At 38.2% G+C, this 26,474-nt stretch overlaps 2 protein-coding genes and 1 long non-coding RNA gene across 3 annotated transcripts; 1 reads left to right on the top strand and 2 right to left on the bottom strand.

The window, feature by feature from the left end:
• Positions 1–3,440: 3,440 nt before the first annotated feature.
• LOC131331845 (B-type cell cycle switch protein ccs52A-like) lies at positions 3,441–9,809 on the top strand. The gene is made up of 10 exons (XM_058365787.1): positions 3,441–4,131; positions 4,964–5,086; positions 5,241–5,345; positions 6,275–6,454; positions 6,611–6,673; positions 6,782–6,976; positions 7,721–7,822; positions 7,912–7,974; positions 8,098–8,166; positions 9,407–9,809. Exons 1-10 carry the CDS (start codon positions 3,604–3,606, stop codon positions 9,458–9,460), a joined length of 1,482 nt encoding a protein of 493 aa, XP_058221770.1. The 5' UTR covers positions 3,441–3,603; the 3' UTR covers positions 9,461–9,809.
• Positions 9,810–12,037: 2,228 nt separating this feature from the next.
• LOC131331847 (protein STAY-GREEN homolog, chloroplastic-like) lies at positions 12,038–14,792 on the bottom strand. Its single transcript, XM_058365790.1, has 4 exons — positions 14,466–14,792; positions 14,157–14,330; positions 13,141–13,308; positions 12,038–12,632 (listed from the first exon to the last, which is right to left on the bottom strand). The coding sequence occupies exons 1-4, from the start codon at positions 14,604–14,606 to the stop codon at positions 12,318–12,320; spliced, it is 798 nt and encodes a 265-aa protein (XP_058221773.1). The 5' UTR covers positions 14,607–14,792; the 3' UTR covers positions 12,038–12,317.
• Positions 14,793–22,186: 7,394 nt separating this feature from the next.
• On the bottom strand, positions 22,187–25,978 carry LOC131331848 (uncharacterized). The gene is made up of 3 exons (XR_009201538.1): positions 25,488–25,978; positions 23,100–25,183; positions 22,187–22,607 (listed from the first exon to the last, which is right to left on the bottom strand). It is a non-coding gene; the product is annotated as an uncharacterized LOC131331848 (long non-coding RNA).
• Between the last annotated feature and the right edge of the window lie 496 nt (positions 25,979–26,474).

The raw sequence follows: 26,474 nt of genomic DNA, 5'->3' as shown, positions 1-26,474 counted from the left end.
AACATCACCCACGGTTATAATCGGAGTCATATCACAAGAGTCTAACAGCGTCTTTTACGCGGTAGCTATCACCTATCAAATGCATAACCGCTTTCCTTGATCCGGGCTTGGGACGGGCGGTGGGACCGACAGTCCCTTGCAACGATATTGTTTTGCTTCCGGTCCTAAGGAGATGGCCCCAACCTGACATACCTGATGTAAGAAAGACCCAAAAAAATGCCAAGAAGTACTGAAGATGGACACATTGTGAAGATGCACCATCATATTAATGGGCTTCATGGTGGAATCTTTTCATGTGCTGAACTTCTGACATTTCATTTTTTAACAAGAAAAAAAAAATACTCAAAATGGACTATTGTACAAAACAAATTTAAGTGATCAAAACTTGAAGTCATGCCATAGGCCAAACCCTTCTCTCCTTTTTTCTGCAAAAATGTTAGGATAGATGACACTCGGACCATGAAAATGTTCATGAAAGAAAACGAACGGTCCAGTGAACGCTTGGATCATGAAAATGTTCATGAAAGGAAACTAAACTAGACTGTTTGTTTCTTTTCATGAACATTTTCATGATTCGAGTGTTCACTGGACCGTTCATTTATTTTCATGGACATTTTTCATGATCCGAATGTCATATATTGTACTACTCTATTTTATTGGGTCTTGCACTCTTCACATACACCAAGAAGAAATGATGGTCCTTTTTGGGTGCTAATAAGATGCAGTCAAAAGCCCATTAATATGATGGGCCGTGAATAGGGCTTCAATAAAATGCAGTTGTGATTTGTGAATAGTTTACCACCAACATATGCCCTTCAAAACCGAAAATTACCTGTTGGTTTAGAAAATCAAGACTTTAATTCTCATTAAGAATGAACTCAATTTTTATTAACTTCTAAGGACAATCTCATATGAAGATTACCCTTTTATCCTTCATTAAATACAACCACCCCCTCCCACCTCCATTGCACAACAACTTCCCCATTCAAAATCCACTAGTAAGATGTAAACTATAATTGCCAGTTGATCACAAAATTATAATTGGTCAAAAATCACTAAAAGAGTTTCATTTTTAGCACATCAACATTATGTAGAGCTGAGCCACTAAACTAAAATTAACACTAACACTCTGTTTGTAACTGGTGGAAAGAAAAGGAGACGAGGAGAAAATGTTCAAGAGAAAAAGTTTGGTAAAAAAGAAGAAATTATTTTGCTCAAATACTTCGTTGTGTTATTTTCTCTATCTTCTCAAATCAAATAATGAAAGTTCTTATAATATATATATATATATATATATATATATATATATATATATATATGCGGGGCGGTTCCGGGAACCCTTAAAAAAAATCCTTCAAATCTTAATCTCATAGTTCCCAATCAAATTTTGATGATCCGAGCTGCTCAATGTGTTCAGAACGTGATTTTAAGGGTGCCATCGAGAAACTGGCAAAAAATCTAGGAGGATTTTTTTAAGGGCCCCCGGAACCGCCCCGATATATATATATATATATCTTCTTCCCTTCCTTTTCAGAATTTCTAAGTGAATCATAATAGATTGCCGAGTGAAAAGCTTCCCTGCTTATGAATGGGCATAAAGGTCTTTCAAAAGCAATAAAAACTAGTCCAGGTTATCAAAATGAATGAATCTATTTGAACTCAAATAAATTCTCCATAGCCTCAAATTTCTTTCTACATCCGTTTAAAAAAACTTAATTTAATCTGATAATACCCTTATCTTGACAAATCATAAAATTAGTTTTTCCTTACAGTCACCTTCATCCGTCACTATTAGCTGTCATCGTAACCTTTCCCCGCTCCTTCGTGGCCATACCCTCCATTCTTAACCTACTCAAGAATTTTCTTGCTCAAAATACATGGATAATGGGTGATCATCCCTAAGTGACACAAACATAAACTCTTCCCACAAACACAAAAAGTTTAATCCGCTGACCTTTGGACTTTTTTTTAACACAAAAAGGTAAGAGAGTAATTTTATTTGCCACTTCCACTAGGTTATGACATTTAAACTTTAGTTGGGTAAAGTTTATGCTTTTGGTGTTCGCATATGTAGTACTCATTTAACCGAGGTCTACATACGAGAAAGTAACAGTTAGAAATTATAGTCCAATATTGGGATTGATTCGCTACCCTTCCAAATTTCAAGAACAAGTGTCCTCATAATTGATCGGTTTCACCAATGTAATTAAGAGGGTGAGGGTAATTAGGACTAATCCAATGATCACATTTTGCAGCAGAAAGTGCCCTTCAATTGGTTCCTTCACCTCAATAACCTCTTAGTCTCTTTTTTTTTGCCACAACAATAACAAGTAATATTATAGATCAAGAGAACAGAACATTGGGAGAAAACTCAATCCCTAAACAAGGATCAAGAAATCAAAAGGAGGGGACTCCGTCCAAAGACTACACCCAACTTCAACTAAACCATCAACTCCAAACAGGCGGAGCATAGCAGAAAGTAACAGAACCACCCACACAGAGTTGAGAGAAGCCCCACAAACGGGAAGAAATCTGGGGACACCAAAGAAAAGAACCAAAAGACCAAAAAGAAAAACCAACCCTAACAGAAAACAAGACACCACTCCACAGAAACGCCAAGCAACATCGGTGCCGTCTGCAGACGCTCTGCCCCCAACGCCGAAATATGAGAAATGCCAGAGGAGCCGAACCGACTCTAGATCAATGTGCCCTGCACCCTGTTAACACCAAATCGAGCTCCAAACGGAACCAAAGAACCCAAAAACGTCTGCTTCTGCCCCGACCAAAGACCGCCACAGCCTCACCACAATAGCCACCACCGAACCCATCCACCACCACACGCGTAGCAGAAACTTCGGATCTGGGAAAAAAGTGGAAAAAAATGATGAGGTAAGAAGAATATGCGCACAAAAACACCCAAAAAAGCTCCAAATCGAAAGATTGAGAGAGAATTCACTTTAATTGTGCATTATGAATGAAACGCCATGATAATCCAAATCGGGAGAGAGAAGAAGGCAGGAAGGTGGATGAGGCCAGGTTAAGCAAACCATCTCAAGTCCCTGACAGACAAAATGAAAAATATTGATGGAGGATCCGGATTCTTTGGACGAGGGTAGGTCTGTCAATAGGTCAGATTGGATCAGAATCTGATATAATCCAAATTCGATCCATATTTAAATTACCGAATTCAAATTATTGGATTAACGTTACAGATCCGGATCTTCATTTTTTTTTTAAATCGGATTTGAATCGGATCTAAATTCAATCCGATTCATCAACGCCTAGCAGGCGTAGACAATGGTATTGTATTTTTTACAGGTCAAAAAAAGAATATTACCAAATGGGCTGGGACTTGGGCCTGGGCCTAAATCCAATCACCGTTTACCTTGGAGATTCCGATTTCGCGCAATAATCTCTTTCCCGGGAAAAAAAATGTGACATCAACAACCTCTCTCTCTCTCTCTCCATAACTGTCACAGAGAAGTTAACTCAAACTATTCCCAAATCTAGCTTCTCAGCTCTCTCTCTCTCTCTAGGGTTTTTCTCTCAAACTGTATCATCACCACCGCAACCCCTCCCGAATCTCACACCAAAATTTCATGAATGGACAATCCCGCGGCACTACTACCTTCATTCGACACGCAATCGTCACAACAGATCAAACAAACCCCAAATCCTCTCTCTCTACCCCCAACACCGCCGCCGCCTCCTCCCCACCACCACCACCGCATCTCTCCCCACTACCACCCATCCCCCTCCCGCCCCATCTACAGCGACCGCTTCATCCCCTCACGATCCGCCTCCAACTTCGCCCTCTTCGACATCTCCCCCGCCTCCGACTCCCCCTCCGACGGCCGCGAGGACGCCTCCCGGGCCTACAAGGCCCTCCTACGGACTGCATTGTTCGGCCCCGACTCCGAGATCGTTCCCCCCGCCACGCCCGTCAAGGGCGTCACGGGGAGGAATTTTCAAGTGAGTCCACCGAGCCGGAATATATTCCGGTACAAGACGGAGACTCGGGTTTCGTTGCAGTCGCTAGAGCCTTTCGGGTTTGATGAGGAGTTGAGCGGGGGTGTTACTCATAGTATCCCTGTTAAGCCTCCGAGGAAGGTTTCTAGGTCTCCTTATAAGGTACTTCTTGAATTCGAGGGTTTGGGATTGTGAAATTATAATAAAGTTGTTCACTTGTTACTTTCTTAGGTTTTTCACTACTGGTATTAAGATGGTATCAGAGCATGTTGTGTTGTTATTGTTTGCGTCTGCACCTCACAGCATACCTAATTCAAATGAAAATGCTAAAAAGAGCCACGTGGGCTTTTGTTAAGATTGAAAAAGTGTATTGAAATGAGTGAAAAATGCATAGAAGTGTGTCAAAGTGTACTGGAGTTGTTCATTTTGTTGAGATTATTTAGAGCTAGTGGGCTGCCAATAGCAAGTCTCAATTTTGCATGTGTTTTGACTGTGTATCGTTAAAACGGATTTTTAATCCAAATACCGTAAGTTTGAACAATTTTTTGGAGCTTGTTAAAACAACCTAATGCCTGGCTTGATAAGCTGATGACTACTTGGAACCAAGAACTGAAGCTCGGCTTGTGATTGGATCAACTTAAGTTCATTTGAGATTGGCTAGACTGATAATAGAACGAAGCTTGAACATGTGTTTGTTTCTCGTTGACCAAGCTAAAAGCTTGGTAAACAATGCTCGGCTCAATCAAGCAGCTCTAGCTGGCTCGTAACTGGATCAACGTAAACTCTGAGATCTTCCCGACGAATGAGGAAAAAAGTTTTGAACATATTTGATCGTTAAATCCTTAAACAAAGCTGAAAAAACCCATTCCTCTCCTCACCTCGACTGTTATTTGCTGCCTCGTTGTGGTGTGGTTATATTTGAGTTTTCTGTTATGGCCTATTGGTGCTTTGAACTTATGGAGTTTGGTATTTTGTTTGTTTGTTTGTGTGTTAGGTATTGGATGCACCTGCTTTGCAAGATGATTTCTATCTGAATCTTGTTGACTGGTCTTCGCATAATGTATTGGCTGTTGGTTTGGGTAATTGCGTTTACCTATGGAATGCTTGTAGTAGCAAGGTGCAGTCTCACTTCTGACTCTTTTGTCTTCTGTTTTCCACTTTAGAGTTTAGACCACCATTTTGATGGACTTCACTAGTTCAGTATATTTTACAGCTTGTTCAGAAGTTAGTATTTTAGGATGTCCGACGTTGTGTTATGATTGAATTTGCAGGTGACAAAGTTGTGTGACTTGGGAAACGATGACAGTGTATGTTCAGTTGGTTGGGCTCAGCGTGGGACACATCTTGCTGTTGGCACCAGCAATGGAAAACTTCAGGTATACTTGTCAAACAACAAAAACTTAATGTTTGCTTGCCGTAGAAAGTGTTCTGTATATGTTGGAGGAATACTACTTGGTCAAGTATTTCATGTTTTGGGTTGTACGTTTCGTTCAACATGGCATGTCACATCCAACATAGAATGGCTATTTCCACTTGCAACATGAATGCTCGTAGAGTTGTCTAAGCCAACCCTACGTACCTTGAATCTCCTTCCTTTCTGCTCTAAAGGGGGTAATCGATCCCTTTAATTTTCTTCTTCCTTAGTGTTGCTGTGGTCTTTATCTTTCTATTCAATGGCAATTGCAAATAGATTTGTGGGGATTTTTGCTACTCGGCTGATGGATTAATCACACCTCAAATGATGAACCACAAGTAGCTATTTTCATTGTTACTCGTCAATCCATGAGAAAAAGATCGGCTGGGATTAAAAAATTGTCATATGCTTCTTTACTGATGGTGACGACAGGATATGTATGCTTCCACTAGATGCAGAAGTGTAAATCTTACCTGAACTAAGTTTGCTGAAGAATTATATTCCTTTTGCAAATAGTGTAGAGCTTGGACTGTGAAAAAGTAAGCAAACCACAAAATCTGATATAGTACACTTAAGTAGATGGAGTAGATGTATGGGCCTAGAACTTCTCTTGTCCCTCATCTTGTTGGTGCATGCAAGAAATTATGTATATCCATATCATTCTGGCCTGACACTATATTACTTGCCTGTGGGCTGGTCAGGAAATTGTAAAACAGAAAATTTAATTTTGGCCATAGTTGAGTTTTTCTACTTGTTTATATAACGTTGAAATCTTGATGAGCTAGCATGATATGCATGGATAGATCCTTTTAAAAGTATCTAATTCGCGTCTGAATAGTACCTTTACCACACCAACTTAAGCTAGATGATGCTTCTGCCCTGTGACTATAGATATGGGATGCCTCTCGCTGTCGGAGGGTGAGAACTATGGAAGGCCACAGACTACGTGTTGGGGCCCTAGCATGGAGTTCATCCCTTCTGTCTTCAGGAAGCCGGGATAAGAGTATTCTTCAACGAGATATACGCACTCAGGAGGATTTTGTTAGTAAGATGACTGGACACAAGTCAGAGGTCAGATTTCCATCTTTATTCACCTTTTTTTAGCAGGTCAATGAGAGTTTAGTTATACATGATGATATATAGTTTTTTTATTAATGGTTGGTAGATTTTGTTTCTGTTATGTTTGCAAATGCTTCTAAGCCAGGATATCTACTTCTTGTGGCATAGGTTTGCGGGCTTAAGTGGTCTTACGATAACCGTGAGTTAGCTTCTGGGGGAAATGATAACCGGGTATGTATTAGTTCTTGTTGATCATGATTCCTGGTACTATCATTGGCATGCTTACATAACCTATTTACACTATTAACTGGTAACAATTTTTTTTTTTTTCTTTGGCAGCTTTTCGTATGGAATCAAAACTCAACACAACCTGTGCTAAAATACTGCGAACATACAGCTGCTGTAAAAGCAATTGCATGGTCCCCTCATCTTCATGGGCTACTAGCTTCTGGAGGTGGTACTGCTGACAAATGCATTCGCTTCTGGAACACAACCACTAACACACATTTAAGCTGCATGGACACTGGCAGCCAGGTAATCTCATTTTCTCCCTTGGTGTAGTGGTTTGATTTGTGCTCTCTGAAGGAGATAAAAATTTGCATCTCCGTTACTCCTGTGGGTTATCTCAAAGCATGTTATGATCCTATAACAGTTATAATGCTGTCAGATGATTGCTCGTCTCCAATTTTTTGAAGAATGGTAGTTATGGGGTTAACAATTGGGATTCACACATAATTGCAGCCTGTTTATTAGTGGGGTTCATGCCCCATGATTAGGTTATTAGAAATGCCCCAGGATTAGGTTATTAGAAAGGCAGAAAAAGAAGGCCATTACCAAGTGTCTGCTCTGGACTTCTTTTTTTGATACGCAGCTCTGGACTTCAATTAGGTGTTTCACACATCTTAGCATATGTGGGAATATCTACCTACTGTTGTTTAATTTCAATTTTGGTTTCTCATTCAAGGTGTTGATAGTACCAATGATTTCATGGAACAGTATGTAATGGCAAACTTACGTACCGTCCAGGAAGAAATAGATGAAACTGAATTCAGCAGTGATCCCGTAGTCTGGTAGGATGAGGATTTATAGTACATTGGATAGAAAATGCTAAACCTCCTATAGTGGGATATCTACCTACTCTTGTTTCCTTTTGATCTCAAGCAAGCCAGAAATTTGAAATCATATCTAAAATTTGCATTAGAAAAAAGGAATTCAATTGTACATGTGCCCATGCTCCAGTTTACTAAGCCATTCTACTTTGATTTTACCCCATTGCAGGTATGCAATCTTGCATGGTCTAAAAACGTCAATGAACTTGTCAGCACCCATGGATACTCGCAAAACCAAATAGTAGTCTGGAGATATCCTACAATGTCAAAGGTATATCCTGATTCCTGACATGTTTGCTATGGTAAAAGGCAAAAAGGAAGAAAAATCTCATTGTTTTATTTTTCATATTCTTAATGCAGTTAGCCACACTGACCGGTCATACATACAGAGTTCTTTACCTTGCTATCTCACCAGATGGACAGGTAACTGGATAGGCTATGATTGTTGCGTGTTTCTTTTATCAAACTGTGATACTTATCAATCTATTCCTTGCTTTATTTTTTCCCTTAATTATGCGTTTGCAATATATATTTCTTTTGTTGCAGACAATTGTCACAGGTGCAGGGGATGAAACACTTAGGTTCTGGAATGTGTTCCCTTCACCTAAATCTCAAGTAAGTAATTCCAGAGGTAGCCTTTAGTAGTTGGAAATACACTCTTTTTGGATGAAACAGCATTTGCTTAAAATTGAGTTCCAGTTTGATTGGGTTTCTTATTGATAGAAATACACGGGTCGTATTTCCTAGGAATTGATCCTTTGGTTGAGAATGAAACCTCTCCACTTGACAAGCCCCTAAAGTGTTTTTGCATGTCCACAGAAGGGCAGACTTTGCTAGAGCATTAATGAGAGTGGTTCAACGAGTGCCACTTTTAAGATTCCCATACAGAACATGTGTCTGTTTGTGGTCCTTCCATTTCACACCAAGACCGCGCCATTGTAGCTTATAATTACAAAATTGCCACTGCCTAAGAATCACAGATAGGAACAAGATACTGACACAGATACGGGACATGGCAATTCCAACGAAATGGGGACACTGATGTTGGGCCCGAAGTGCCCTCATGGATTTAGTTACACAATGCCACTCCTTGCGACCGCTCTAAAAACAGACTTGCGGGTGCAATGTCGAATGCCTTAAAAGACTTAATTGAAACTCGTCCTATCACCAATTGGTGTTAGGAGAGTGGGTGGAAAAGCGGTCCGACAACTGATATGGCTGGGAGAGGGCAAAACTATGTTTACATATAGGATAGATATTGAGTTGTTAGTCATTTGAAGCTTCCGTCCAGAAATAACCAAAACAAATAGTATCTTTGTAATTCTTATTGTTTCCATTTAAAATAATACAAGTCAAATTAGGGTTTTATATGATCAAAGTTAATTTTTTGTTTTTCCCTTATATTTTTTTGGAGTATCATAACCCCAAAATAAGCTTTCAATATTATGAATCGTTCCCTGCCATGTTTCCATTTGTGTCCAAGTTGAGACACTGGAGTTCCAATGTGTACCCAGTGTGTCCCCAGCTTAAAAATGATTAAATTTCTTTGACACCAATGTGGTGTGTACCATACGCGTGTCCCGGACTGTCTGACACGTATACGGCAAGATTCTTGGCTTTTTTGGTATGTCGATTTTGTTTGTAATTCATTCACATTTTTTAAATGATTAATGAGACACTGCTGTATCGTATATAACGCTGGTAGTGGGAACAAAATAAACTATACAAAAAATCTCCAGTAGGATTTATGCAATAGTTGTTCTTCTTGAATCTTGATTACATTCTTATATAGCCATCTAGCGGTATATATAATTAAAAAAAAAACTCATATATGTCGATGGTATTATGATTACAGAACACTGACAGTGAAATCGGAGCATCTTCTCTTGGAAGAACTCAGATACGGTGAGCCTTCCAAACCTTTCTTAGGTTTGTTGAGCGGCCGCATCTAGAATTCCTTCTGCTACTGCAGAACCGCGTGGAATCTTATAGTTTGTCAAGGGAAAAAGAAGGTAATGTGAAGAATGTACACCGAATCCGTTCTTGAACGGAGCCCACGCATCGCCAGAGAATATGCAGTAGGAATCTCGGAACTCGGAAGCTTGGAGATGAGCAGAGGATTAATTATCTCTGCTTTCTTGGTAATTGATGGTTCTGTATAGGTTTCGATTGTGGTAAACTTTCATGTACAGTGGGAGGTGTTATGAAGCTCTCGATAACTACTCCCTTGCATTGTGTAATTAGCATAGAGATCATATTTAGAAACGAAAAATCTATGAGTACCGACCATTGGGGGAGAGAAAACGTACCGACGGCCGCCGGCGGGCCGTCTCCGGCCACCGGACGGCCGATCCGAGCCGTTCAAAAATTCTAAAAAATAAAACCGAGGGGGTCAACGCGGGAATCAAGGGCATCCGAGGTGTTTAGGGTGCTCGATCAAAGCACCCTTTTTTCGTGTATATATGTACACACACATATATACACGAAAAAAGGGTGCTTTGATCGAGCACCCTAAACACCTCGGATGCCCTTGATTCCCGCGTTGACCCCCTCGGTTTTATTTTTTAGAATTTTTGAACGGCTCGGATCGGCCGTCCGGTGGCCGGAGACGGCCCGCCGGCGGCCGTCGGTACGTTTTCCCTCCCCGTGGTCGGTACATATAGCAACACTCATTTAGAAAATCAATGTGCAAAATGCACCTAAATTCCTTGTAATATTGTTTTTATGTTTTGGTCTATACGAAAGAATCACTGTTCTGTGTTAGTGCAAGGGAAACTAACTTTTTATGCATGTCGACAAGATCTACATCATGGCGGAACCGATTACTGAAATAGATCCGGCAAGTAATTGACTGGAAAAGACTCGACTGCACCAGGCAAACTGCCGGGAGGCCAATTTCTTCTAAAAGTACTTGCAAATATTTTCCTTGATCTTGGCAAAAGAAAAAGCTTTTTGTCGTAACACTGAAATTAAGCGCTGGCGACAATAATGGCATGACTGATTTATTGGCTTTAAAACATTTAGTCAGAGGTTAGGGGTAGAATTCCATTTCCTCCACAGCCCTACCTGTATTGCCACAACATTTAGTCACCTAAAATGTGCCTTGAGAGCCATGTTTTCTTGCAAAATATCAGTTCTTGCCAACCATCCATCAAAATCAGTTAGCTGTTAATTGATTATTGCTCACCCAATTTTCTGTTCGTCAGCGAAAAATCCAGAAAAGCACCAAAGAAGGAATGTTATTTTTCGGCGTGATTGGTATGTAATCTTTTCGATAGTTTTTCAAGTAGATTTGGTTCTTGTACTTGGTTTAATAGTTCTAATATGTGAACTCTGACATAGTTGTAGTCAGTATAATGTTTTTTTTTTCCTCGGCGAAAGTCCCTAGAAAGTTGAAGTTTCATCATCTCTTCCTCGGCGGTGAGGTGGTTGAAACTCTTTCCCTATGGAGAGAGGATCTCCCACTCTCCTCGTCATTTTTTGACTGTGGTGGCTGATCTGGGAAACAAGATCTGGGTTTTGGCTCTTGGATCCGATCTTCTTAGGCTACAAATTTCTAGGCTATACCCATTGACATCGGTGAAGACGTCTTGCGGAGGTGACTACAACTTGACAATAGTGAAGGCGTTTTGTGGCGGCGACTGCATCGGAAACGAGCTACAACTGGATGCAGGTCATTGTTTTCCACCCACTTCTACGACATCATCGGTGGCTTCCGACACCCCAGCTATTTTTTTGACTTTTTCCATTGTATTTTGTTTTCGTTTCTTGTATTTTGAGAACCAGTGTGTCCTTTGCTTATGGTTGTGAATTCTTGTTTCAGGAAGAAAAAAAAAAAATCTATAATGAGGAATAAATGGACCAGTCAACATAGCTAAAATCCATGTAAAGACAAAGAAATAAACAATCTTCCATTGAGAGACATTTGTCCAGAGCGGGGTAACATCAAGAGATTTTTACCTCTAAGTACGGAAAAGTGACGCTTAATTTCCATTAAGAAGAGATGGAATACTTAATTACCACTAGGTCTACTTTTACAAATATATATTTACCATTAATAGAAGTGTTAGTCTAGGGTTTTAACGTATGCTAGAGTTTTATGGTACCCTAGTGGGTACCCTAGGATTTTAGGGTACTCTAAGGTTTTAGGCTACTTTAAGATTTTAGGGTTTAGGGTATCCTATGGTTTAGGTTTAAGCACTTTCATAAAGCCGTAGGGTTTAAGTTTATGTACTTTCATAAGGGTTTTAGGGTGCACTTTCCTATTATAGGGTTTTAACGGTTTATGCACTTTCATAAGGTACCTTAGGAGTTTAGGCATTTTAATAGGGTACCTTGACGTTTAGGCACTTTTATAAGGTGCCCTAGGGGTTAGACACTTTTAGTGTTTAGGATTTTAGGCACTTTTATAGAGTTTTACTGTTTCGTTAATTTGATGAGACTTTGTGAGAATTACTTTTTATTTTCTTGACCTAAAGGTAAAATGCCCAACAATCAACCCTTTTTTCCCCCTTGTAGAAGTCCCAATATAGAACTTTAAATATCTAAATGAAGGGACCACGAAATACTACTCCATCACTATCTATGAATATTATGTGCAGCAAATTCTGGTTTCTGCCACCACCAAGAACTTAAAAACAATTTTTAAAAATTTAATCTTGATGACTTTTTCCCTACAACACCTTTTTGATGGGAAACAAACCAATCAGAGAGTCCCACCAGACCTTCCAAAGTTTTGTTCTTCCTGCAAGGCTTTGGTGCGTCCCCTAGGTCTCCGATGGGTGGTCATCATGTGGCCAAGGAATCATCATACTCATTGGAGGAAAACAGCAGCTGCAGTCCTCTTCACATGGCTTTGGCACTTCCCAGTTGCTTGATGGATTTTCTTGCTGCCTTTTGTCCAGTTGGGTGGATCCATTGGGCCCATCAGAAGGTGCTCCAGCCTCCCTGAGAGGACCCCAGCATTCCACCTTGTTGAACTTTGGAATGTTGGAGTGAAAGTATACCCAAACTTGAGATTCTTCTAATTCTGGATAGCTGTTGAATAGGTTTCCATCCCCATGAACAAAGGCCTTCAAAACCTGTTCATACTTGTGTCGTGTCATTCATGTGACTTACTGGAATGGTGTAATACAAAGAGAGATCAAGAAATGAGTCAATCCCACGTGTTTTTATTGATGAAATGAATTGCCCATGTATAGTCAACCTCGTTTTGATCAAGAAAATTTATCATGTGTTCGGTTTGTTAAAGGCTCGTTTGAGATTGGCTTCGTATGACATAGATCAACTAAGTTTCAATACATTAGTAAAACTTGTTAAATTGTAGACTAAAACTTAAACAATTCACTACTTAAGTTCAACTAATTTTCACTGTTGAAAATAATTAAGCTCCATGAACTCGACTCTTGGTTGGCTGATTTGGTTCAATTGATGAACAAACTAATCTTGAACACCTTATAACATCCACTAGTAAATAATCAAAGCAAACATGAATAATTTACTGCTAAAATTTACTCGAACTTTTATATTCCTAGCACAATGGAATTGCGAATTACATACTAATATTGAGAGACAAGAATTGAATTTTACCACGGGGAGTTCTTTGCAGAAGATGAAGTATCTGAGCCCAGCACACAAAGCTAACAGGAAATGGCCTCCACTTATGTGACAGTGAACATGGAGAGACATTTTTCCCTTCATCTTCTTCCACTCTGCAACCACTTCATCCCTATAGAGCCTATTATACCACCCCTGTAACTGCAAGTAAAATTCATTTCTTCTTTGTTAAAACTAAAAATTTGAATATATTTTCCAAACACATGTTGGGCGTGAATAAAATAAATCAAAGGTTTTTTTGAAATTTAATCATAGCTAGGTTCAGTGGCGGACCCAGGATTTACTAAGGGTGGGGGCACATAACCTTAAGGGGGAAAAATTCAAAATTAAGCATGATCACGTAATACTAAAAATGTATACCCATATTTAAAGAAGATGATAAAGTAATTGGATCAAATTTGGCCTAGAAACAAGAACAACGAAGGAAAATTGGGGAATTGAATTGATAGAGAAGCGATTATGGAAATTCTCGTCCCAATCTTTTTACTTGATTACAAAGCATACCCTTCTCTCTCTCTCATTCCCTTTATACTTGCCAGCACAACGTAACAAACTACCACTAATCCAACAAGCTAATCCAAACACTAATTAACTAATGAGATTAACTGAAAATAATTTAATTAACTAAGTAACTGCTTCTGGGCTGGATCTTCTTAAATTGTTGGGCTGACTACTGCTGGTCTAGTGAGCACTTCATGGGCTGGTTTGCAAGACTAAGCCCCAAGCACAATCCATGTATAGTAACCGGCCTATCAGAAGAAATTGAAATCCAAATTTGATGTTTTTGATCTGGGCTTTCTGAATTTTGATTCACAAGAAAGAAGCCCAAAGAAGCAACATCCCCCTGTTCAAAATTAAATCAAGAATCCCCTGTTTTCCTCTGTTTATTGCTCTAGTGATAAAGCAGATCTAAAAATCCTTCCAAAAATCAACTCAAAGCAACTTAATTGAAGTGGGTTTTACTTAATTTTGGCAAAAAAACCAATTACCTGGGAGTTGTTAATGGTTTGAGAGATGGCAAGAGTGAGCTTAGCGGTTATATCGCTATGAGTGAGTGTGTAAGTTCTAGGAAGGTTCCCTGGATGCTGCTTCTCATCCACTCCCGGGAATAGAACCTTCAGCTTCGAAGCTTGAAATATAGCTGGCCCAAATAACCTCGCCACCTGTTGTTCCAATAAAAAAAATTCTCCAATCAACACAAGAATTAAGCATAACATGTGAATGTTTTCCATTATTTTATTACAAAATCAGTTGATTAAATCTTAGTTCAAGAAACCCAATAAAAGGGAGAAAAGTACAGGGACAAAAGATTTCTGGATCTTGGGTTTGACTGTTCTTCTGCAGATTACGCGAGAACTCTGTTGATGTTTCTGGTGAGGGAGTGAGAAGGTGGGCTTCAGCCCTGATGGAAGCATAAGGGAATTGATCAACCAACCCATCCCTTCAACTTTCTGATAAACTTTTGTACAGAAATGTAATGGAAACTCAACTAATTCCGGGTTTTATTAATGGAGAATCGATTACAAAAGTCCAGGAATTACAATGGAGAAGAAGAAGAGTTACAAGGAAAAAGAGATGCAAGAGAGAGACGAGAGAGAAGAAAGAGAATCGATAACCTTCTAACTAATTTCTCCCCTCAATCCCTAACTCCTTTATTCAACAAATTTCACCGACCGTCTAACTAATTTCGCCCTTTAATTTATCATTTTTTGATAGACGCTTAAATATTTACATACACGTCTTTTAATTTATCATTTTTAAATTTATTTTTATATTATTTTTTGAAGCTTAATTCTTAAAAATATTTTAACTGTGCACATGATTATCAAGGCATAGTTGATAGCAGAGGATCAGAAGTTGCACATCTTTTTATGGTGGGCCCAAAAGGACTTTTATTACAAGTATTTGACTACCAAACCTTGGAGAAGGATGAAGTCAAATAGGTCATAAAGCGAAGAAAGGCTAGCTGTCAAGTCGTACACGAAACTCGTGCACATCAATGCCGAGTGAGCGGTCACTGGATCTTGAAATTTAAAGGACCTTGCTACTGATACAACAGATTTTACACAGCGCGTGTTTGGGCCCATCTCGGGTTCAATAAAGATAATCGGAGCCGCTCATTTTGTTCAATATATTTTGCTTAAGGTCCTTGTAAAAAATCAGCTTCATCTGAAAATGATAAGGGCATTTGCGAACCGTCCAAAATCCCCGTAAAAGAATTCTAAAGCGATTTCGGACCCTTCGCAAATGCCCTTATCGTTTTCGGATGAAGCTGGTTTTTTACAGGGACCTTAAGAAAAATATATTGAACAAAATGAGCGGCTCCGATTATCTTTTTTGGACCCGAGACGGGCCCAAATGTGCGCTGTACGCACTGTCTGTGTAAAACCTGCTGTACAAGCAGCATTTCTGAAATTTAAAACAGAAAGTCTACACACACATACACTTTGTGCACAGATTGTGCACAGATTTTATTGTGGGGCCCACCACGGGTCCCACACGAATCATCCGAGCCGTTCATTAAATGTAAAACACTTTTTCAAGGGACCCCATAAAAAATAAGCTTAATCCGATACCTATAAGTGCTCGATCCAACCACATAACTTTTCATTAATCGAAAATCTGAATGAAAAGTTACATGGTTGGATGAAGCACCTATAGGTATTGGATTGAGCCTATTTTTTACGGGGACCTTTGAAAAACTGTTTTACATTTAATGAACGGCTCGGATGATTTGTGTGGGACCCGTGGTGGGCCCCACAAAAAAATCTGTGCACAATCTGTGCACAGACTGCTGTGTGTGTAGCAGCTCTCAATTTAAAAATATGCATTATGAATCTTATTTGAAAAATCTCAATGAGATCTTTTATATGATGTAAAAAAAATTAAAAATTTATTTTTCATTTACATTATTTTTGAGTTTGAAAGTGTGAAATAAGCTGTTTATTTTTTAAGAATGTTTTTAAAACGGGACCTTAGTCTACTATGAGATTTGGGGGGCTGCTGCTGTCGTCCTTGATTAATTCTTTTTTTTTTTTTTTTGGTCAAACGGAAATTGTCCTTGATTAATACAAGAAGACTAGTCGCAGCCCATGGAATTGTCAAAGATTTTAGATTGATGATGGAGATGTTACACTCAACTGGAACACTTTCCATAACCTCATCGTATATTCACATGGCTCTTGTTGTTCTCAACATTCTGGACACGTGAGGGGTGTTTCCGGTAATAAAAACCATTTTAGATTTTTATTTGTGGTTGAAAACGTTGTTAAGTGTTTTCGATAATGTTGAATAAATTGTTGATGGGTTTGTAGTAAAGTTACTGTAGTAAAAAAAGTTTTTATTGACAACTTTTTTTGTCAGCGAAAATGAAATGGTAAAATGCATTAAATTTTTAGTGTTTTTGTTAGTAAAAACACCCCTAATAAGGTTATGCGAATACTCGTACTCCTTTAATTAAGGTTAAGAGTTAAAACATGTCATAGGGAAGGGCCAATATTGGTTTGGGATTAGAATGGTGAGGGATTATCCCATCCCGTATTCTGAATTAAGTACATAAAACCTTATTCTCTTGAGTGAGAGCATGACAAAAAAGTAAAAGGCTTGGAGTCCTTAAAAGTAAAACCTTATTCTTTCAAGTTCGCATGTTTGGCTCTCACTATTAGCAAAATATCTTAGAGTCCTTAAAAGTTTGCATGGTAGTAAACTTCAGGTTATTAGAATAATTGGTCAAAACGGTGCAAGTTGGCACAAACGTTTATCGATGAGAATAGGCGAAATCTCTATGGTGATGATATTCGCACCTATACCCTATGTCACCCGATGGGTCTCACATACCATATTTGCTTCAGAAAGAGTCGAAAGACTGAAGGGGCCCCTTTCTGTGGGCTCATAAAAGGGGGGGATTGGATCCGTTTAATTTGGCTACCGAACATTTTGGTGCATTCGGAGTTTTCAGACCATCCAAAAGTGTTTTGGACGATCCAGATTTAAAGAAGGTGGGGAAAATGACGGCCAATGACATGTTTTGATAATTAATACTCGTTAAGAATATTTTTAGCTTTAACAAATGATCTTAGCTTATCATTGGCAGATATTAATTAACAAAACACGTTCTGAACCGTCATTTTCCCAAGAAGGTGTCTGGTCAATTTGGCACTTTTGGATGGTCCGAATACACTGAAGGGACTGAAGTGGTTGGAAGCCAAATTGACCTGATCCGCGGCATAATGATATTTGCCCTAATGATAAAAAAAGGGCTGAGTCTAGACTCAGAACTTTTTGATGTACTGTACAAAAGAGGATAGAGACCAAACCGCTGGCCGACGACTTGTCACTGTAGAACCGTTGAATTTGGAATGTTCTTCATCTTCTTCTGGTGTAAAATTAGGACTTCCAATGAAATGCCCTAAGCCACAAACTAGTACAATACTTATCCAAATTTAGAGCAACAGCGTCCAATTCCATGCAAGGACTAAAACAGATTCGAAAGTTTGAGCAACATATGGTCCCGCACGCATCCACAAGTTTATTTTCATAATCATAGCTCCCGTTACAAGTGCAAACAGGTCGAGCTGAGTTTTACGGCATTTGAACTTTCAGTTTGTTAACATTCGGTAAGCTCAAGTTCGTCTCAAGCTCGAATCAAGCGCAAATATTCGAGCTCGAGTTTGATTACTATTTGAGAACTCTTGCTCGATCGGTTCGAATTCTGAATGAGCCGATAAAAAGAACCGAGCTTGTACATACCAGCCAACCTTATCTGCAAGAGCAGAGCTACAGCTAACTCAAGCTTGACCTATTTACAAAACGAACCAAAATAATTGTTCGCCAAATTCTTAATGAGTTGAGCCTTTTTTTTTTTTTACTTACCAAAAGTTAGTAATGTTAGTTGTAGGTAGTGAGGTTTGAATCTCACACGGGGCTACTACTCCACTTGCAAAGAGTCGACCCATATGTTAAATTGTTCTTTATGACAATCATACTTTTTTAATAACAAGGTGTGTCCGAGTCAGTTTACGACAATCATACTTCGGTCATATCCTTAGTCACAAAATTTTCCAAAATATCATGCGTGTTACGATCCTAATGTCCACATCGGCTAAGTATGAGCTTGGCCAAGTGCATATAATTAGTTATTGGGCAACCTCCCATTGTAAGCCGGTTTTCAAGAATGAGTTCTATCCAAAAATTTGTATCAATGCGCTCCCGTTCTCAATCTTTACGCCGGACGAGTCAAGCTAATCTCGTTCAAGCTTAAAAAATCGATTAAGGTCATGTGAATATTCAGCCGAAAGCCGCTCTACGAAATTTGGGTTTGTCCGATGAGATCCACCAATCATCTTTAAAGGTGACTACACTGGCCAATTAACTGCTTTTTACTAAAGAGGTTTGAATAAATTCTTTTACCATCCACGAGGGAAATATACAAAAGAAGGCACCTAATTATGACGGCCTTTTTCCCCCAACCGACCATGATTTTCTCACAAAACCAAAATAAAATAAAATTGGCTGTCAAAACGTTAATCCATAATTAACTAACAGAAATACTACTGGAAAACAGAGTGAATTTGTTGGATCCCGGTGGTATACGCGTACGTGCATAATCTTCCAAAGCTGTGTTGTTTTTTGCTTTTCGGAAAGTCTGTTAGACACATGTGTGGGGCCCATTCCGGATCCTACACAATCAATCCGAGCCGTTCATGAAATGTAAAATATTATTTTAAGGGCTTTTCCGAAAAAATTAGCTCAATCTGGTACTTGTAGATGCTTGATCCAATAATCTAGCTTTTCATTGTCCTAAAATCTGTGTGAAAAAATTAGATGATTGGATCAAACACTTATAAGCATTGGATTGAACTAATTATTTGCAAGGGCCCTTGAAAAAATGTTCTACACTTAATGAATGACTCAGATTGTTTGTGTGTGACCCGGAGTGAACCCAACACCATAATCTATGCACAAACTATGTGGGTAACACTACTGTTTGCTTTTAGGACCAAACTAGACTATTAAAAACTAAACCAAACTACACCGGCTGATTTAGAACAGATATCAAGATTAGCAGTTTTCCACTTGAATTTTTTTAAATTTTTTTTTCAACGGCTCGGATCATCTGTGAGAGGCCTGGAGTGGGCCCCACACACCGGTCGGTGGCCGGCCACCGACTCCACTGTTAGTGGACGTAGTGTTTTCGTTAGTTATAGTACTCCCTCCATCCCAATTTAATAGTCACTTTTGAAAGTTCGTGCCATTTTTCAATTGATTATATCTTGTAATTTATAATATTTTAGGTGATTTTGAAAATATTGTATTATAGAATAAATCGAGATCTATCAAACAAGATTCATATTAGATATAAAATTCATTACCAATGCAAAGATATAACTAGTTTTTTTTATCCGATTAGAATAGAACTGAAACAAGTAAATTGGGACGGAAGTAGTACAAAACAGTATAGATAAAAATCTATGACATAGACTCCTTCCTTCCAAAATTGCTCATCCTTTGGGAAGAGTCATGCAATTTTTGGTTTGGAAAATTAGTATTTTCAAGCATTATGTTTTTAAGTTTCTTTACACCAAATTAAAGCACTTCAAGAGCTCTTTAATATGGTGCGAAGAAATTTAAAAAATGATGTGCGAAAGTATTTTTTTATCACAAAATTATACATGTTTTCGTAGGTATCCAACAATTTGTGATAGAAAGAGTATTTGTTAGATCATCTCCAACAGCCTCAATGGCATTCTCAGCAAATACTCAAACCACCAAAGTTCTTTTTTGATTGGTCACAAAATACACCCCTCTCCCAACAACCTAAGCAAATGCCTACTCAAATCCCAAAATTCCTTTTAAAAAAAATCAAAATCACAAAATCAATTTCACACGTCCATATATATATACTCCCTCCGTCCCAATTTACTTGTCATTTTTTGGAGTTCGTGTCACTTTTCAATTAATTATATATTGTAATTTATAATGCTTTTGGTGATTTCGAAAACATTGAATTATAGAACAAATTGAGATTTATCAAACAAGATCCATATTGGACATAAAATTCATTACTACTTTAAAGATAAAACAAGTTTTTTAAACCAGTTAGAATAGAATTGGGACAAGTAAATTGGGACGGAAGGAGTATATAGAGAGTAAGCTTCTAATGCGGACCTCCACATCCAAGCAAAGTGCGGACCACCCCATTTCTTCTCTTTCCCGATTGAATTTTTATGATTCGAGCCGTTCAATGTGTTCAAAATGTGATTTTAAAGATACATGCTAGAAATCGGGAAAAAAAATGACCTAGAAGGGCTTGATTTGAACAGTTTTTATTTGAACCATTCAATAAAAAAATAAACAAAAACTGCTCGGATGAAGCCCTTCCCGGTCCTTTTTTTTTTTGTTGATTTCTCGCAGATACCCTTAAAATCACGTTCTGAACACATTTAGCTGCTCGGATCATTGAAATTCGATCGGGAAAGGGGAGGTACGCACTTTGCTTGGATGCGGAGGTCCGCATTAGAAGCTTACTCTCTCTCTCTCTCTCTCTCTCTCTCTCTCTCTCTCTCTCTCTATATATATATATATATATATATATATATATATACTAGGTTGTTAGCAACGTGCGTTGCACACTCGGTCATGCTCGCTGGTCTCATAATGAATTTTATTTAGCATTATTGTTTAATTTTGGATTATGTGGGTTTCTTTTGGTAGATTGTTGTAAAAGAAGGGTTAATTACGAAGTTTTATTTGTTGAGGTTTGTTTGTTTGGCATATGATCGTTTTGTATTTTAGTAATGGCTAGTTTGGTTATCTATGGTCCCTCCATCAAATGCACTGATTAGTCTTATAAGTGTGTTTTTTATGTTTTGTTATGCTTGCGAAAGTAACAGAATGAGTAATGCAGTAGTATGGAGCAAAGCACACAATCGTAAAAATCAAGCCAGAAAGGGCAAAGACATGGGGTTTTTTCCCCCACGCACCTTTTATACTTACTTTAGGTAGTAGGCTAAAGTCATGCCTGGTGCTTTCATGTTTGGTATTGTTGTAATATATTCTAATTATGTGCTTTGGTATTGTAATCATAAGAAATATGTGTTAGCTGAAACGCATATATATTTATGGTTATGAAAAGTTTGAGTGGCGACAAAGCATGACCAGCATGGCCTACGTGTTACGCACGATCAATCATGCCCATGGTTTCACAATTAGCAATATTTGAACTAAGATATATTTTACAAAATGCAAAACACAAAGATTTATATGTTCTTGAAAAGTTTCATATTCAAAGTTTAGCTGCATCATATTTAAGCACATGCTTATGTACTGAGTTACAAACATGTTTTAAGATAGCCAACATATTAAGATGGCCAGAACATTATAATGAACATCACAATGGAAAGAATTTAGAAATTTATTTTTCATAGCATTAATCTCAAGTTTGAAGCACCCCAAATACTAACAACCCATATGGCAAAATTGAACCAGACAACAATAGATGGGAGCTTCAAGTTAAGAAACTTGTAATATACTTGTGCTCAAATTGGTGCATGAAGTCCAAAGGAAAAGGTTTAAACACCCAAAGTAAAAATATAGCACAAAAAAGCTTAAATAGGCAAAACTGTCACACTTACACGTATTATATGAGGACAAGAAAGTTAAAAGAACAGAGCTTCAAACCACAGTTGTCCAAGAAATTGAGGATGAAGATACTTGTCATCCGTTAAAAGTCATCCACAAGGCATGGTTCTGATACTCAAGTTTCCATTTGAAATGAATTAGAAGTACCAGAATTTCAGAATTAGTTCCAAGTTTAACTCCAAATTGGCATATCCTGGGAAAAGTTCAGGTAGGAATAAAAATAAATGATTACCCATAACCACAAAACCTTCTAAAGTAGTTAAGCATGATCCCAACTCTAACCTAGCCGTAGCTCATAATAGTCTATATCAAGTTAAAAACTAATAAAGTACCTCACTTCATAATTCAGCAAGTACTGAAATGAGAATATAACAGGACTCCAGCTCAGGCCTTGAATTTGTGATTGTTGAAAAAAAAGATCATTGTTTGATGTTTGGATGAAGAATTTGCATAGGTGACGAAAATGATAGAGAAATCAAAATTAATTTTGTCACTTCACTATCTTCTTATCATTTACATCACCTTTTCAGTTTACTCAACAAAAGCCGAAGAGTGATAGTATTTCTAAGCAAGTAAGAGAGGTACTAATCTCTAAGCCTAGTGATCACACTGCTCTTACACATCAAGGGATACACCAGAAGCCTTTCCCATCAAGTGCAACATAGTCCGATGGATTTGTGATTCCATCGGATAACAAGCTAATCATCTCCAATTCAGTCCAAAATTGTGATTCCCCAGCTGTTCCTATTACATCCTTCAAGCGTTATATGGCCACTATTGTCTCATCCGCCAACTTTCGCCTGTAGACATTTCCAAAACCCATGGCATCAAGTATGTTCTTAGAGCTAAAATAGTGTGTAGAAACTTGAAGCTCTAACTTCTGAGAATGCTATGTGTATATGTATATAGCTGCTGGCCCCTGTTAAGGATCTTGTAAACCATTGATATACACAATATACATACTTATGAAAGGAAAAAGAAAAAGAAACAAGAGACCAGTTCTTTTTTTTCAGTTCTCTTCGAAAAACTCCACAAAAGGTTAAACAAACGTTTTCGAAAACTCATAATGGGAAGATTTTCCTGAAATAGACAACTTGAAAAGGGAAAATGTTTCTGAATTTTTAAGAATTACTCCATTTCCTTACACAGATGAAAACTTTACTCCGATGACGAGGCTTTCAGCATTTTCATAGGTTTTATTCTAAAGCAAAAAACAAAACCCAAAACACAAAGTTAACCAAACCAAAAAACAAATCGAAGCATCTATAGAATGGTAATTGTAAGTTACTAACCAGTGATGGTAAGAACTGTATGCTTTTTTGATCTATTTCTTCTCCAATATATGTACGAACATAATTGCATATGAGAATGAGAGAGGCAAACGGTAGCTAACCCCAAGTGCAGCAGCTACTTTTTTGGAGTTGTTTTTTCCTGAAAAAATTACTCTAGTGCAAGAAAAGTTTGGATCAAGAAAAGAAAAATAGAGATTTAGCGGATGGACCAGGGGATGAACAAAGAGAAAGTGAAAGATTTAGCTTCACAATTATATGCTGCAATGTATGTTTTTTGTACATACATTTCATAGGCAGAGTAGTTTCTGCCCACCTTAACTTAAGCCGCTGGATGCGTTCTCTATCATTGGACTCAAGCTGTGCTTGTTTTAGTAAGTTCATTCATTTCATCTTTGTGTGTACCTGCGCACACGCGCTTGGGAGTGTCTTGTGTTACACCACTTAAGAGGATAGAGTATTTCATTTAGTCAGATTGCCCAAAGATTCTAAATAGTAAATACACACTTGTTTCTTTTTTAACCTCGTGAAATATCCCATAGTGTATAAAACAAGATCCAAGAACAGGAAAAAGTTTCCCACCTGTGCATGAAGTAGGTAAGGTCTTTATGAAATGGAATCTTCTAAATGTACAAATACTCATGTCGGATGCTCTGTACTTGCATAAGAGTATGGATGTCAGCATATCAGACGTGTGTTAGATGTGTGTAATGGAGATGCCCAGTAATTCATGTTAGGCATTTAAACAAGAACAAACTCCCTAACATGTTTGAAATGCTTTATAGCACTTGCAGGCACTTGTATACACCATCTAGTATTATGATTAGCACTTGTATCTTCAAGTGTCCTTTAATATAGGAGTATATTCTCATAATCCACTATCTAGGCATATAGTATTATGATTTGTTTTCCCTAGGAAAAATGATATAGGAAAAAGGAACCAAGATTGCAAAACTATAACCACCCTACTTTTTAACTGATAGTGATCTAAATTTGCCCCATTCCTAGCTTGTAGGCACTTACAAAGCAAATCAACTCCTAAGCTTTCAGTTTCGAAACCCTCTTAGTGCTATCAACTTTTTTCGGATCAGTCTATATAGAGCTTTTTCTCTGACTGTAAATGGAGCACTTGATAATGAACGGTGAGATTGGTTTTTCAAGATTAGTCTATGTGTGCATAAGTTGGACAAGACACCCAATACTAAAAAATGAAAAGCAATTGAGAAAGCGTGTCATGTTTATGTGTGATTGAGACAATGGGTCCCATGGGACCATTCTAATTTGATCTCCCCTTGTTACCAGGAATGCTGCCCAGCCCCTCCTTCTGGTTTGCCCCCCATCATATCTGGTAGCCCAAAAGGGCGGCTAGTTTCAGGTTTTTTTAGGTTCTTTCTAAACCGACTTCGCTTGTAGCGACCCCTTCCCCTAAATGAATGTTACTTCTCTTTGATAAGTGGAAAGGAAAATTGATTGAAAGGGAGTCAATCCTAAAAGATAAAAACAACTACCTGAAATTTCCAACCATAAAGCCCACAGTTGAATTGCCCTGCAGAGAATTTCCAACCGGAAATCTGCATTTGTTATGATATTCATTTTCAAGTGGTGATTCGAGCAAGTCCAGGGCACAGGGCAAATTTAAAAGTTACTGTTTAGTGTACACACTAAGTTAGCCAAAGCGGAATAAATGAGTGCTGATGATACCCTACAAGAATACTAAACCCAAACCAATATCGGCATGAAGCACAAGGCTCCAAATCCAAAGGGCCCAATTGAAAAAATCAACCAAAATGGCACAGGCGCGGCAATTAGTTTTTCACGTCTTTCTCTCAGTCTGTGGATATCCAATTTGGACATAGCAACCACACCATTTGTTGCTGTTTTAAAAATTTTGTCATCATTGCCAAAAAACGCATAGCCAAAGCTCTTTAGATTTCAATTACAGTTTACAAAGTGGGCTCAGAAAAGTATTAGGAAAAGCACAAGGGTATTCATGGCTGCAACAAAAGTTACCTCGCCAAGGCACTATCTTCATTAACATTGTTATTGTTTCATCATCGCCCTTTTAAGTGTATCGAATCACCTATACCCTGTCATTTAACAAATTTGCAATTACTTAACCATATTTATTTCTATTCATTTGAATATACCATTTACCCTTCTATGACTATAAGTTCACAATTTCACACATCAAACGGGGTGTATTAAATACACACGATTAATAACAAAGAAAGGGGGAAAAAAAGTGGTGCAGATGGTAAACAGGGAGCACAAAAATCAATTCCCAAAATTTTAGTGCACAGATTGATTGGAGGAGCTTCTAATAAGAATATGCTCAATAATTTCCAAGCAAAAGGAATAATAAGCTCAATAATTTCAGCACAGTTAACTTACATTTTATCAGAGAGGGCATTTCTCCTTGCGATCGGCAGCCTTTTATCCATCCACAATGGTCACTGATGCAGCCTTGCAAGCACACGTATAGCAGTGGATATGACCGCAGGTTAGAGCGACTGGATCAAATACTGTGTCCTATCTCAGGAATAAGCCAAATGCAATATTCAATTGCGGATCTTATCAGCAACGAAACGTTAGCAGAATAATATTCCTATCGAATGGTAAGTCAATGGTTGCAGATGATGCTAAACTGGAAGCAACCAAGAATTAAAGAAAGAAAGGAGGAAGTATTGGGCAAATACTAAATGACCTTGAGTAAGAGATACTAGTTGCAATCAGGGCTACTTAATGCGATATTGTTTAAAACCATCAAACTTGAAGAAGTAACATTATAAAAACAAATTTTTGTAAGCCTATTCTAGTCCATAAGCCCTACAAATCGCACAGATCATACAAAAATTCGCAGAATACCCATACCCAATCCCAAACCCTTGGAAAATTGCACAAATCATACAAACCCTAGAATTGAAATCAGGTGTAAATCGTACCTTAAATCACGACCCAAAAAACGCTAAAAGTCATCACAGTCGCTTCCCATCCTCGAGCTTCTGTTATCTAGGGTTTTAACAACCCCCACCTCTCTCTCTCTCTCTCTCTCTCTCTCTCTCCACACGAATCTCCCAGCGTAAAACCTACTACCATGGCTGAAGAGGTACAGTACGGTGCGGATTCTCTCACCAACAAGCGCAACTACAAGAAACAGACCACTCCGCCGCGGCCGTCCACCGGCTTCTAAGGCGCCGTTGCAGAAAGTCAAATAAGTACTTATTTTTTAATAAAGCAATTTCAAGCTCAAAAATAATAGGCTTATTGAAATTTAAAAATATGCAATATGTATCTTTTTTTAAGAGATCTCAATGAGATCTTTAATACGGTGCAAAAAAAATTAAAAATTTATTTTTTGTTTAGATTATTTTTGAGTTT

This window comes from Rhododendron vialii, chromosome 7a, assembly GCF_030253575.1.
Source record: "Rhododendron vialii isolate Sample 1 chromosome 7a, ASM3025357v1".
Taxonomy (NCBI): domain Eukaryota; kingdom Viridiplantae; phylum Streptophyta; class Magnoliopsida; order Ericales; family Ericaceae; genus Rhododendron; species Rhododendron vialii.
Note: the sequence above shows the minus strand (reverse complement) of the source record. Positions and strands in the feature narration are given on the sequence as shown.